Source organism: Bacillus rossius, assembly GCF_032445375.1.
Source record: "Bacillus rossius redtenbacheri isolate Brsri chromosome 4 unlocalized genomic scaffold, Brsri_v3 Brsri_v3_scf4_2, whole genome shotgun sequence".
In the NCBI taxonomy this organism is placed as follows: Eukaryota; Metazoa; Arthropoda; class Insecta; order Phasmatodea; family Bacillidae; genus Bacillus; species Bacillus rossius.
In genome coordinates, this window is record NW_026962011.1 from 5,533,871 (window position 1) to 5,547,795 (window position 13,925).

Genomic DNA, 13,925 nt, shown 5'->3' on the forward strand with positions numbered 1-13,925 from the left:
GGCTTGTACCTGCCGGCACACCTGCCCGCGCTCAGGGGGAGCAACACCTCGAGCAAACCGTGGTCCTTCCTGGTGAACATGTACAGCGTGGACGAGCACTCCTCCAGGTACCACGGCTTGTACCTGCCGGCACAACTGCCCGCGCTCAGGGGGAGCAACACCTCGAGCAAACCGTGGTCCCTCCCTGGTGAACATGTACAGCGTGGACGAGCACTCCTCCAGGTACCACGGCTTGTACCTGCCGGCACACCTGCCCGCGCTCAGGGGGAGCAACACCTCGAGCAAACCGTGGTCCCTCCCTGGTGAACATGTACAGCGTGGACGAGCACTCCTCCAGGTACCACGGCTTGTACCTGCCGGCACACCTGCCCGCGCTCAGGGGGAGCAACACCTCGAGCAAACCGTGGTCCTTCCTGGTGAACATGTACAGCGTGGACGAGCACTCCTCCAGGTACCACGGCTTGTACCTGCCGGCACACCTGCCCGCGCTCAGGGGGAGCAACACCTCGAGCAAACCGTGGTCCCTCCCTGGTGAACATGTACAGCGTGGACGAGCACTCCTCCAGGTACCACGGCTTGTACCTGCCGGCACACCTGCCCGCGCTCACCAACAGCAACACCTCGAGCAAACCGTGGACCTTCCTGGTGAACATGTACAGCGTGGACGAGCACTCCTCCAGGTACCACGGCTTGTACCTGCCGGCACTCCTGCCCGCGCTCACCAACAGCAACACCTCGAGCAAACCGTGGTCCTTCCTGGTGAACATGTACAGCGTGGACGAGCACTCCTCCAGGTACCACGGCTTGTACCTGCCGGCACAACTGCCCGCGCTCACCAACAGCAACACCTCGAGCAAACCGTGGTCCTTCCTGGTGAACATGTACAGCGTGGACGAGCACTCCTCCAGGTACCACGGCTTGTACCTGCCGGCACACCTGCCCGCGCTCACCAACAGCAACACCTCGAGCAAACCGTGGTCCTTCCTGGTGAACATGTACAGCGTGGACGAGCACTCCTCCAGGTACCACGGCTTGTACCTGCCGGCACAACTGCCCGCGCTCAGGGGGAGCAACACCTCGAGCAAACCGTGGTCCCTCCCTGGTGAACATGTACAGCGTGGACGAGCACTCCTCCAGGTACCACGGCTTGTACCTGCCGGCACACCTGCCCGCGCTCAGGGGGAGCAACACCTCGAGCAAACCGTGGTCCCTCCCTGGTGAACATGTACAGCGTGGACGAGCACTCCTCCAGGTACCACGGCTTGTACCTGCCGGCACACCTGCCCGCGCTCAGGGGGAGCAACACCTCGAGCAAACCGTGGTCCTTCCTGGTGAACATGTACAGCGTGGACGAGCACTCCTCCAGGTACCACGGCTTGTACCTGCCGGCACACCTGCCCGCGCTCACCAACAGCAACACCTCGAGCAAACCGTGGTCCTTCCTGGTGAACATGTACAGCGTGGACGAGCACTCCTCCAGGTACCACGGCTTGTACCTGCCGGCACTCCTGCCCGCGCTCACCAACAGCAACACCTCGAGCAAGCCGTGGTCCTTCCTGGTGAACATGTACAGCGTGGACGAGCACTCCTCCAGGTACCACGGCTTGTACCCGCCGGCACTCCTGCCCGCGCTCACCAACAGCAACACCTCGAGCAAACCGTGGTCCTTCCTGGTGAACATGTACAGCGTGGACGAGCACTCCTCCAGGTACCACGGCTTGTACCTGCCGGCACACCTGCCCGCGCTCAGGGGGAGCAACACCTTGAGCAAACCGTGGTCCTTCCTGGTGAACATGTACAGCGTGGACGAGCACTCCTCCAGGTACCACGGCTTGTACCTGCCGGCACACCTGCCCGCGCTCACCAACAGCAACACCTCGAGCAAACCGTGGTCCTTCCTGGTGAACATGTACAGCGTGGACGAGCACTCCTCCAGGTACCACGGCTTGTACCTGCCGGCACAACTGCCCGCGCTCAGGGGGAGCAACACCTCGAGCAAACCGTGGTCCCTCCCTGGTGAACATGTACAGCGTGGACGAGCACTCCTCCAGGTACCACGGCTTGTACCTGCCGGCACACCTGCCCGCGCTCAGGGGGAGCAACACCTCGAGCAAACCGTGGTCCCTCCCTGGTGAACATGTACAGCGTGGACGAGCACTCCTCCAGGTACCACGGCTTGTACCTGCCGGCACACCTGCCCGCGCTCAGGGGGAGCAACACCTCGAGCAAACCGTGGTCCTTCCTGGTGAACATGTACAGCGTGGACGAGCACTCCTCCAGGTACCACGGCTTGTACCTGCCGGCACACCTGCCCGCGCTCACCAACAGCAACACCTCGAGCAAACCGTGGTCCTTCCTGGTGAACATGTACAGCGTGGACGAGCACTCCTCCAGGTACCACGGCTTGTACCTGCCGGCACTCCTGCCCGCGCTCACCAACAGCAACACCTCGAGCAAGCCGTGGTCCTTCCTGGTGAACATGTACAGCGTGGACGAGCACTCCTCCAGGTACCACGGCTTGTACCTGCCGGCACAACTGCCCGCGCTCAGGGGGAGCAACACCTCGAACAAACCGTGGTCCTTCCTGGTGAACATGTACAGCGTGGACGAGCACTCTTCCAGGTACCACGGCTTGTACCTGCCGGCACACCTGCCCGCGCTCAGGGGGAGCAACACCTCGAGCAAACCGTGGTCCTTCCTGGTGAACATGTACAGCGTGGACGAGCACTCCTCCAGGTACCACGGCTTGTACCTGCCGGCACAACTGCCCGCGCTCAGGGGGAGCAACACCTCGAGCAAACCGTGGTCCCTCCCTGGTGAACATGTACAGCGTGGACGAGCACTCCTCCAGGTACCACGGCTTGTACCTGCCGGCACACCTGCCCGCGCTCAGGGGGAGCAACACCTCGAGCAAACCGTGGTCCCTCCCTGGTGAACATGTACAGCGTGGACGAGCACTCCTCCAGGTACCACGGCTTGTACCTGCCGGCACACCTGCCCGCGCTCACCAACAGCAACAGCTCGAGCAAACCGTGGTCCTTCCTGGTGAACATGTACAGCGTGGACGAGCACTCCTCCAGGTACCACGGCTTGTACCTGCCGGCACTCCTGCCCGCGCTCACCAACAGCAACACCTCGAGCAAACCGTGGTCCTTCCTGGTGAACATGTACAGCGTGGACGAGCACTCCTCCAGGTACCACGGCTTGTACCTGCCGGCACACCTGCCCGCGCTCACCAACAGCAACACCTCGAGCAAACCGTGGTCCTTCCTGGTGAACATGTACAGCGTGGACGAGCACTCCTCCAGGTACCACGGCTTGTACCTGCCGGCACAACTGCCCGCGCTCAGGGGGAGCAACACCTCGAGCAAACCGTGGTCCCTCCCTGGTGAACATGTACAGCGTGGACGAGCACTCCTCCAGGTACCACGGCTTGTACCTGCCGGCACACCTGCCCGCGCTCAGGGGGAGCAACACCTCGAGCAAACCGTGGTCCCTCCCTGGTGAACATGTACAGCGTGGACGAGCACTCCTCCAGGTACCACGGCTTGTACCTGCCGGCACACCTGCCCGCGCTCACCAACAGCAACACCTCGAGCAAACCGTGGTCCTTCCTGGTGAACATGTACAGCGTGGACGAGCACTCCTCCAGGTACCACGGCTTGTACCTGCCGGCACACCTGCCCGCGCTCACCAACAGCAACACCTCGAGCAAACCGTGGTCCTTCCTGGTGAACATGTACAGCGTGGACGAGCACTCCTCCAGGTACCACGGCTTGTACCTGCCGGCACTCCTGCCCGCGCTCACCAACAGCAACACCTCGAGCAAGCCGTGGTCCTTCCTGGTGAACATGTACAGCGTGGACGAGCACTCCTCCAGGTACCACGGCTTGTACCTGCCGGCACACCTGCCCGCGCTCACCAACAGCAACACCTCGAGCAAGCCGTGGTCCTTCCTGGTGAACATGTACAGCGTGGACGAGCACTCCTCCAGGTACCACGGCTTGTACCTGCCGGCACACCTGCCCGCGCTCAGGGGGAGCAACACCTCGAGCAAACCGTGGTCCTTCCTGGTGAACATGTACAGCGTGGACGAGCACTCCTCCAGGTACCACGGCTTGTACCTGCCGGCACTCCTGCCCGCGCTCACCAACAGCAACACCTCGAGCAAACCGTGGTCCTTCCTGGTGAACATGTACAGCGTGGACGAGCACTCCTCCAGGTACCACGGCTTGTACCTGCCGGCACTCCTGCCCGCGCTCACCAACAGCAACACCTCGAGCAAGCCGTGGTCCTTCCTGGTGAACATGTACAGCGTGGACGAGCACTCCTCCAGGTACCACGGCTTGTACCTGCCGGCACTCCTGCCCGCGCTCACCAACAGCAACACCTCGAGCAAACCGTGGTCCTTCCTGGTGAACATGTACAGCGTGGACGAGCACTCCTCCAGGTACCACGGCTTGTACCTGCCGGCACAACTGCCCGCGCTCACCAACAGCAACACCTCGAGCAAACCGTGGTCCCTCCCTGGTGAACATGTACAGCGTGGACGAGCACTCCTCCAGGTACCACGGCTTGTACCTGCCGGCACTCCTGCCCGCGCTCACCAACAGCAACACCTCGAGCAAACCGTGGTCCTTCCTGGTGAACATGTACAGCGTGGACGAGCACTCCTCCAGGTACCACGGCTTGTACCTGCCGGCACAACTGCCCGCGCTCACCAACAGCAACACCTCGAGCAAGCCGTGGTCCCTCCCTGGTGAACATGTACAGCGTGGACGAGCACTCCTCCAGGTACCACGGCTTGTACCTGCCGGCACTCCTGCCCGCGCTCAGGGGGAGCAACACCTCGAGAGAGCCGTGGTCCTTCCTGGTGAACATGTACAGCGTGGACGAGCACTCATCCAGGTACCACGGCTTGTACCTGCCGGCACTCCTGCCCGCACTCACCAACAGCAACACCTCGAGCAAACCGTGGTCCCTCCCTGGTGAACATGTACAGCGTGGACGAGCACTCCTCCAGGTACCACGGCTTGTACCTGCCGGCACACCGGCCCGCGCTCAGGGGGAGCAACACCTTGAGCAAACCGAGAGTGTACCTCCAGGTACCTGCCGGTGGGAGGAACACCTCGCAGAAACACCTGTTACAAGTTTTATAGATTCCAGGGAAAATACAATCCTTTCATTTTTAGATATAAAACAAATTGGGATGTGGCTGTGTCATGGACACGGCCGTGTGTCGTACGTGAATACGTGTACATAACAGGTAATATTTTCTATTCAAAATATAAAATACGCCATTTTATGTATGTCATATACATGTTTGAACACTAAGAAGTCGCGTATAGGCCGACATTATATATTTTTGACTATATATATTTTATTTAACAGGCCATATATATTCATTGTATCAATTTTACACTAATTTTTTATTTATGCAATCTATAGATTTTGACGAGAGCTAACGATTGAACGTCGCAGCTTCTCGGAGTGAAAAGTTATACTAAATGGAAATCTCGAAACGCAGCAAAATGACATCAAAAGTGGCGGTTCTTTCTCTTCCACCGCGCGCGATGCGTTGCAGTCCTCACTTAGCGTAACGAATTCTTTGATCCTTTAGCTACCCAGTGGTGTAATTAAATTTTGAATGGATATGATAAATATGTAGCTGCAACACCGAACTGTATCCCTCCGATTTTGTTAATATATTCGTTTTTTTTAAATTGCCTCTCGCTATGGAATCAATTTTAAAGTCGTGTTCACGTCAAAATTTAATTTAAAAAAATATACACATGCAGGACAACATCTGCCAGGTTCTGCTAGTGGACTATAAAACTTTAATGGCGTTGAACACGTGTGTTGCCGGGAAAATGAAATGATGGGCGCGGCGCCCTCACCCGTTCTGCGTGGCGCTGGAGATGGACAGCGTGAATATGCTGTTGGTGTAGCCATCACAGTTGCAGGAGTCGGCGTGCCGCCCTCCGTTGCCCGACGCCCACACGAATATCGAGCCCCTGCCCTTGCGTCCCTGCCGGCAGACAGAGGCAGAGGGTAGGAGCGAGCGGGCCTTTCAGCGCTCGCCGGCGACGTACAGTACAACCTTCATTAACTGGTGATAGTAGGAGGGGGTAGGTCAGCACGGATAAGCGAAAAAAAAAAAAACACGGATAATCGAATTCGATATGTATTTACGTTATGAAACACAGCACAATTTCGTTAGTAATTCATACAAAAAAACAAATGTAAAATTATTACTGACACTGATTATTAATTTAAAAAAAATACGTATGAATGAAATTATTTGTAAAGACCTAAAAGACAAAGTTTCAATGAAAAAATATGAATCATGTTTACTATTTGATACGCATAGGTGTGCCGAGTTCCACGAAGTTCCGTACTTGCAATCCAGCTTAACCCGGACTAGTATTTTTTCTCACGGACTATTCTAGTCCGTTTCTTTGTCCGTTCGTTTCTGCTTTTAATACGTAGTTTTAGTTTGACCTTCTTGTCCTTTTCCTAATGAATTACACTTCGCGTGCTTCGTCCCTGCCACCCCCAAATTAATAAGTATTTTTAATTTTTTAATTGAGAGCCCGGTTCTACTGTAAAAACATCTAACCTCGGTAACGAGCGAATTCGTGTGTTCTCACGTTGTTGATGTTGCAAATTAACTTATAACAGGAAACTCAACGTAGAATTCTTTAAAATAATTCTGAGCTGAACAAACATACTGATCGATAAAATATTTACTTTCCAAGTACATACCAGAAACACACAATTACTTTCTGCGCCCGCCGCTAGAGTTTGCTGCCTGAATCGTAAACGTTGCTTGCCACCAACACACGCAGATGGCAGCACGAAACAAACTGAAATCTTAAACTATTAGAAACAGCTCCAATAAAAGTGAAAATGACTTGAAAAAATCTGAAACCCCAATTTTGGACCTGGTTTTCAACCAAAAATTTGATTAAAATACTGTTCATCTTTAAAAATTCACTAAAAATTAAATATTTTAAAGTTTTCGTACACGCTATAAATTATACTAGTATGGAACTAACAAAATATTAAAACCTGAATCATTTTAAAACACCTAATTCTAAGTATAATTTTGTATATCTGTTTTTCCTTAAAATACTGAAATTGGTCTGTAAATAAATACTTCAAACAAATCTTAACCTTTGTGAGCTGATTCAACATTATTATTTAATATTATAATATTACTAGCAGCGAAACCCGACGTTGCTCTGGTTAAGATACATCGCATGTTTAATGGTATAAAAATATATAAGGATACATTTTTTAACATGAAGCGTCAGGATCGCAGCTTCATTTGAAAACCGCGCGTCTGCGCGGGCGTCGGCACGTCGTCCCCTCCTCCCTTCCCCCTCCTAGTGTGTGCTTGCTTGCTCCTCGCCTCCCCTCCACCGGTCGGCGCATGCGCGCTGCACTGAACCTATGCCTTATATACGGCTGTAAAGCCTTAATTCGGTCTTGTTTGTCTTGTCTCGTCTAGCTTGTCTGGTCTCGTCTTAGTCTCTTTCGAGAGCTCGAGTAGCTTTGAAATCCAGCATGTAGTCAGTCAGTTAGGCTTAAAATTGTACGACGTGCGCGACCTCGGGGGAAAGAAAATGTAAGTTGGAGTGAGGTGGTGGCCCTTGCCATAATGTAAGCTTTAGTAAATTTTTGTCTATTTTGTTTAAATTCCCTTTCGATCGCTACCTAGAAAATTACGTCTGGATTTAATTTAACTTAACTTAATTTAACTTCACTTTGTTGGTAACTGTTCTTCCCTGAGACGTCGACGTACAAAAAACGTAACTTTATTAATCTGTTTTAAAAATGTAACTTACGTCTGTAACGCAATGTAACGCGCATTTTGTAGTAGGTTTTCCCTACATATTGACAAGGTTGTAATTTTGCTGCTTTCAATGCGTCTACCTTGTGACGCCCTCTTTTGATGGCCCGTAATGGGACCGGGAAATGTTTCGCCATCGTAACTTGTATACTAGACTGTTCTCTATTTTTTGTGGCCTTGATAATGGCTCCTTCACTTGAATTGTTTGCTGTGTGTTAAGCACTTTAATAGCTTTTGTGGACCATATTGGTTGTTGTTTATTAACTAATCAATTTGTTTTTTTTAGCCTAATTAAAATTTTTTAATGTTGAATACTGTTGTTGTGTAACATATACCATTCCTCAATCCTTGCCATGATATGGCCTCCTACCTCGCCTCTATGCTTATAGGCATTTCAAACATAGATATTATATATTTATATTTTCGATATTGAGAGACTTATTTGGCCATTAAACATGAGGTGTATGTTGAGTATATATAATGGAGTAAACTAATTAACGAATTAAAATAATTTTAAGAAAAAGTTTAGTAAATAAAAATTCATGTTTTATTTACATATTTACATAATATATTATTCATATACATATAAATATATATATTGACATGTATTACATTTACATTTTTTATTTTAGTATTATTTTTCGTTTTGAATTTATTAGAATTTTCTAGAACTTTCTCAAATATTCTAAATCGATCATAATCAATTGCACTCATTTTGGAACTTTCCAGACCATTCGGAAAATTTCTAGAACTATCTCGATCATTCTAAATCGATCATAATAAATTGCACTCATTTTGGAACTTTCCAGATCATTCGGGAAATTTCCAGAACGTTCTCGAACATTCTAAGCTGATAATAACAGTTTGGACATTTTGGAACTTTCTAGATAAAGCCAGAAATTTTTAGAACTTTCTCAAACATTTTATATCGATTATAATAGTTTGCACTCATTCAAGAATTTTCTAGATCGTTCCAGATATTTCTAGAACTTTCTAGAAAATTCCAGATCAATTATAACCGTTTTACACATTTTGGAATTTTCTAGACCATTCAAGAAATTTTGAGATCTTTGCAGAAGTCCTTATGCGTTAGAAAAGGACAGAAATATATGTTTTGCCACCCACAACCACCCACCGCGACCAAACTCCCTTACTACCACCTGGAGACCAAGGGGTATTTACCACCCCAACGGTAAGTTGATTGGGGTTGGTGGTGATTGAGAAAACTATGTATTTACGTACTAACAAAGCATTATATAATTATAGATTGGATTTAGATTTAGATTGCAAAAAGTAAAAAGAAATTTACAGTGACGAGGTTCGAACCACATCCGTTGAGGTTAACAAGAGCGCGCTTTACGGCAGTGTTACCAACCCTTTGACATAATATTGAAGAATATGTATGTATTATAATTATTGTTTTTAGGTATTTTAAAACATGAGATTACTTTTATCTATAACAATATTAGTTTACCATATATATTCCGGGGTAGTTACACTATCATAAAATTTCATTTGGCACACCAATACGTCTGGAATGTACTCGAATGTTTATGAAAATGACTTCCTTGGCCGTGCCCCGCTAATAGGAATTCCCTCACCCTCAACTTTTTATCCGATCACACTTACCACCTTCGTTTCTCACCCTTGCTCTGACAGCGCTCAAGACTTCTGGCTCAAATTATATTTGATAATGATGTTGGAATTAAAAAGAAATCGCAGCAACTAGAGTTTTGCAGCTAAATGAACTGATAGGGTACTACAGAGCAGCTTGGAAGAGGCCGATCATTAATACGGGTTATTGTCCATGTCATGTACTTTTACAAAAATAGTACCAATGTTCTACGTATCATTTTGCCACTCTTGTTTCACCACCAGTATTTGTAAACAACTTCGTGAAGTGGACGGTAACTGTAAACAAATTTTATGGAATTCTTTACAAGTGACAGTTGGGAAATGGGCAACACTAGTACTACTTTTGAGAAATTGCAAATTTGGAACCAGTTACATGACACAAACTTTACACTCGTGCAGGATAATTGAAATCTTGAAGGAATGATAACTGCCATTTACCATGATTAACAATGAATTTTGCTGTACAAAAAATTATTATTCGGATTTATTGATAATTGACGTGTAATATGTAAGGTCAAAAGCTCTTCTTAAAGACAAATTTACTTAAATTTAGGGTATTGTAATGTTAAAAATATTGGCGTATTTCAATACTTATATTAAGTAAAATATCTTTATTAGTTAATATAATATAAAATAAAGTAAGTAAGTAAGGATTTAAAATTGTGACCTAAAACGTTTCTGTTCTGTAAATAATTTACTCTATCTCTTTGGTTTAGCAGGCTTACACACAATGTTAAAAATAAAAATAATAAGTGTAAACATTATATTCAAATGTTGATTTTTTATTTAATTGAAATCAGTAGTATAGGAATGACGGAACTGGCACTGGGTTCTGGGTGTGGAGCTGTGTGTCCGATCCACATCTCTGATGTCACGCCCATCTCTGACGTCACGGCGGCCATCTTGGATGAGCGTAACGAGACACAGCGTAATGGGACACCGCGTAACGGGACATAACGTAACGGGACAAGTAGATCACGGCAGCCATCTTGGATCCGCCATTTTGGATGACGTCATTGTGTTCTCGAACATTCCGGCGATGTATTTTCCGCCATATTGGATGATGACGTCACCGTTGCAATTTCCGTTACGGCCGCCATCTTTAACTTTTTTATTTATTATCCGATTTTAACGAAAATTTTTTTAAAATTTATAAAAAAAATCCAATAATAAAATTTTAATAAATTATTAATAAAAAATGTACTTTTACGACATGGAGCTCGGAGTCCTCGGTTCGAACCCGACGAGTGCAAAAAAAAATAAAAATGGCGACCGATCCTTCCTCAATGGTGACTGCAGACAGACTGACTCCCACCACTTTTTTTAAAGCATATATATCGTCACCTAGTATGACGTCATGTACGCCATCTTGAAATTTGGACGCCATCTTGAAAATCTTTATTTATTATCCGATTTTAATGAAAAAAATTCCAAAATTCATCAAAAAATTAACGTATTTGAATTCTGTTTGATTATATCGATGTACGTCCTTGGTTCGATTCCCGGCGAGAGTAAACGGTCGATCCTTCCTCCATGAAAGCTACCTAGACTGATCTACCACCAACAATACCAAGGTATATATCGTCAACTGGTATGACATCATGTCCGCCATCTTGTCTTCATCCGCTGGAGACAACCATCTTGTTTTCGTCTGCTAGAGTGTGCCGATAACATGTAGTATAATTATCTGGTCACCATACTATTGTCCTCAACTGTTGACACTGAACATTGACCTTGAACTTTGACCTTGACCTTGAACTTTGACCTTGACCTTGAACGTTGACCTTGACCTTGAAATTTGACCTTGACTTTGAAATTTGACCTTGAAATTTGACCTTGACCTTGAACTTTGACCTTGACCTTGAAATTTGACCTTGAAATTTGACCTTGACCTTGAAATTTGGCCTTGACCTTGAAATTTGCCCTTGACCTTGAAATTTGACTTTGTCCTTGTCGACCATCACGGACCCGACATTTTACGTTCAGTAGATGCTACCAGGAGCTACCACCTGCTGGAGTATGCCATCTTGTGTGTGTACTCGTATTATAGAGTACATTTCCATCTGGATAATTTTATTCTAACCCGCTACAGTGCAGTAATCATTTATTACTGTGACACACGCCATCTTGAAAATCCGTAATTCTAATGCTATAAATTCGGGAAAAAGTTCAAAATTCATTAAATAATTCACTCATTAAAGTAATGATTGATTAGATCGATTCCCGTCCTTGGTTCGACCCCTGACCGATACCAAACAACTTTAATTTTAAAAAATACCACAAAAGCGACAGGTTTGAGATAATAAAAACACAGCAAGTTCTTTTAAAAAATACTTTTATTACATACATACTACACTACTACAAGTACATAAAAAACACAGACAAATTACCAAAGCCTTTTGGATTCCTCGATTCAAACAGTCTTCTTATTGTACGGACTAAGCCTTTTACATGACTTTAAATGTCTATCCGATCCGTTCATCACCACAGCCAGAAACGGACTGAAATTCATAGCACTTATATATAGTCTTATTAGCCGGTACAACACATGAGTCAAATCAATAACCATGTTCATTATACGTCTCGGTGCATTTTTTATAATGACGATGTAAACTATCGAGACGCGAAAATAGTTTATTGCACTTATTGCACTGAAATTGTATTCTTTGAACATTATAGAACAACCGCTTCTTTCATGTCTGCGAGCATTTGAGGTGATAGTAAATGATGCACCACAGTATTTGCACTGATGCGAAGTACGCTCTTCATTAATTGAAGTATTCAATGCTGATGTAACTTCAGCTGATGGTGGAACAGCACATATCGAAGTCTCCTCCAGTGTTGTCAGAGGCGTTGCCAACGGGATCTGCTCCAACATCGTCGGCGCCGAGGTCATGATTCCCGTAGTCGATGGTACATCCTCCATCGAGTACGACGTTAAAGTCGGTAAAGATGCCATCGAAGTCTCAAGAACAGGCAATTACGCGACTTATGCACCAGAAGAAACAAACTAGGTGATCCGTACACCGTCGACGACAGTAACAAACTGAGCGTCCTGCTGTCTAGGACTCGTTTATATACATTAACCGGTTTGAATAATACGCTAGTCAAATCAAGAACAATTTACTAAAATACTAGAGTCAAAACAACATTAAAAAAAATAGAAGCACCATCAAAAAAAAAGGAAGCACATTTGGAAGCACCTTCAAAAAAGGAAAAACAATAGGAAGCACCGACTACGAAAAAACAGCACATTTGGAAGCACCGTCATCGAAAAGGCAGCACATTTGGAAGCACCGACTACGAAAAGGCAGCACATTTGGCAGCACCGACAACGAAAAGGCAGCACATTTGGAAGCACCGACTACGAAAAGGCAGCACATTTGGAAGCACCGACAACGAAAAGGCAGCACATTTGGAAGCACCGACAACGAAAAGGCAGCACATTTGGCATGCACCGATAACGAAAAGGCAGCACATTTGGCAGCACCGACATCGAAAAGGCAGCACATTTGGCAGCACCGACAACGAAAAGACAGCACATTTGGAAGCACCGACTACGAAAAGGCAGCACATTTGGCAGCACCGACAACGAAAAGGCAGCACATTTGGCAGCACCGACAACGAAAAGGCAGCACATTTGGAAGCACCGACAACGAAAAGGCTGCACATTTGGAAGCACCGACTACGAAAAGGCAGCACATTTGGAAGCACCGACAACGAAAAGGCAGCACATTTGGAAGCACCATCATCGAAAAGGCAGCACATTTGGAAGCTCCATCAACAAAAAAAAAAGGCAAAAAGGAAGCACAATTTACGAGATCTAAGTCTTAGTTAGAAATAAGAAAACAAGAAATAAAAACATTAAATTCGTATAATTTAAATTATTTATTTTATTGCTTTACATTATACAAATGCAAGTAAAACAAGCCATTATTGTATGTAGCCAGCATTCCTCAGTTCCTTGAGTATGAAGGATATTTCTTTGATGCACGAATAGTTTCCTGCACAAAGCGAACCATGTAGAAGTCTTAGCCGGTCAACCAATATGTTTGGATCTTTCCACGATGTGTAATCAATCTCTTCTACCACCATCTTCCTTGCACCTTTATAAATATTATGATCTCTGGTGTCTTCCGTTTTACCACCAACCTCAGGGTAACTTTCATGTTTGAGACGGTGATCATCACAAGCTTGATCAGATTTATTTAATATATCACGTCGTTTCCACCGTTTCGGTCTCAGGACACCGCCACATTCTTCGATCTTGGCAGCTTTAGGTGCTTCATCATAGTCTATGTCTTTGTCAACAGCCTCAGAGTCACTGTAACAATCACCGTAGAAGGAATCGTCTTCACCCAATTTACCGTAATAATTCTATGATGATGATGTTGAAGTGTCTTCATCGTCTTCGTGCTTCCTTTTTAGGAGTCCA

General features: G+C 46.7%; 1 protein-coding gene across 1 annotated transcript in view; it reads right to left on the reverse strand.

The window, feature by feature from the left end:
• The window catches only part of LOC134542276 (furin-like protease 2), a 562,458-nt gene that overhangs the window by 56,974 nt on the left and 491,559 nt on the right, over nt 1-13,925 (reverse strand). Inside the window, exon 8 of the mRNA XM_063386419.1 lies at nt 5,898-6,028. Within this exon, the coding sequence (XP_063242489.1) occupies nt 5,898-6,028 (131 nt within the window). The remainder of the gene's footprint in view (nt 1-5,897; nt 6,029-13,925) is intronic.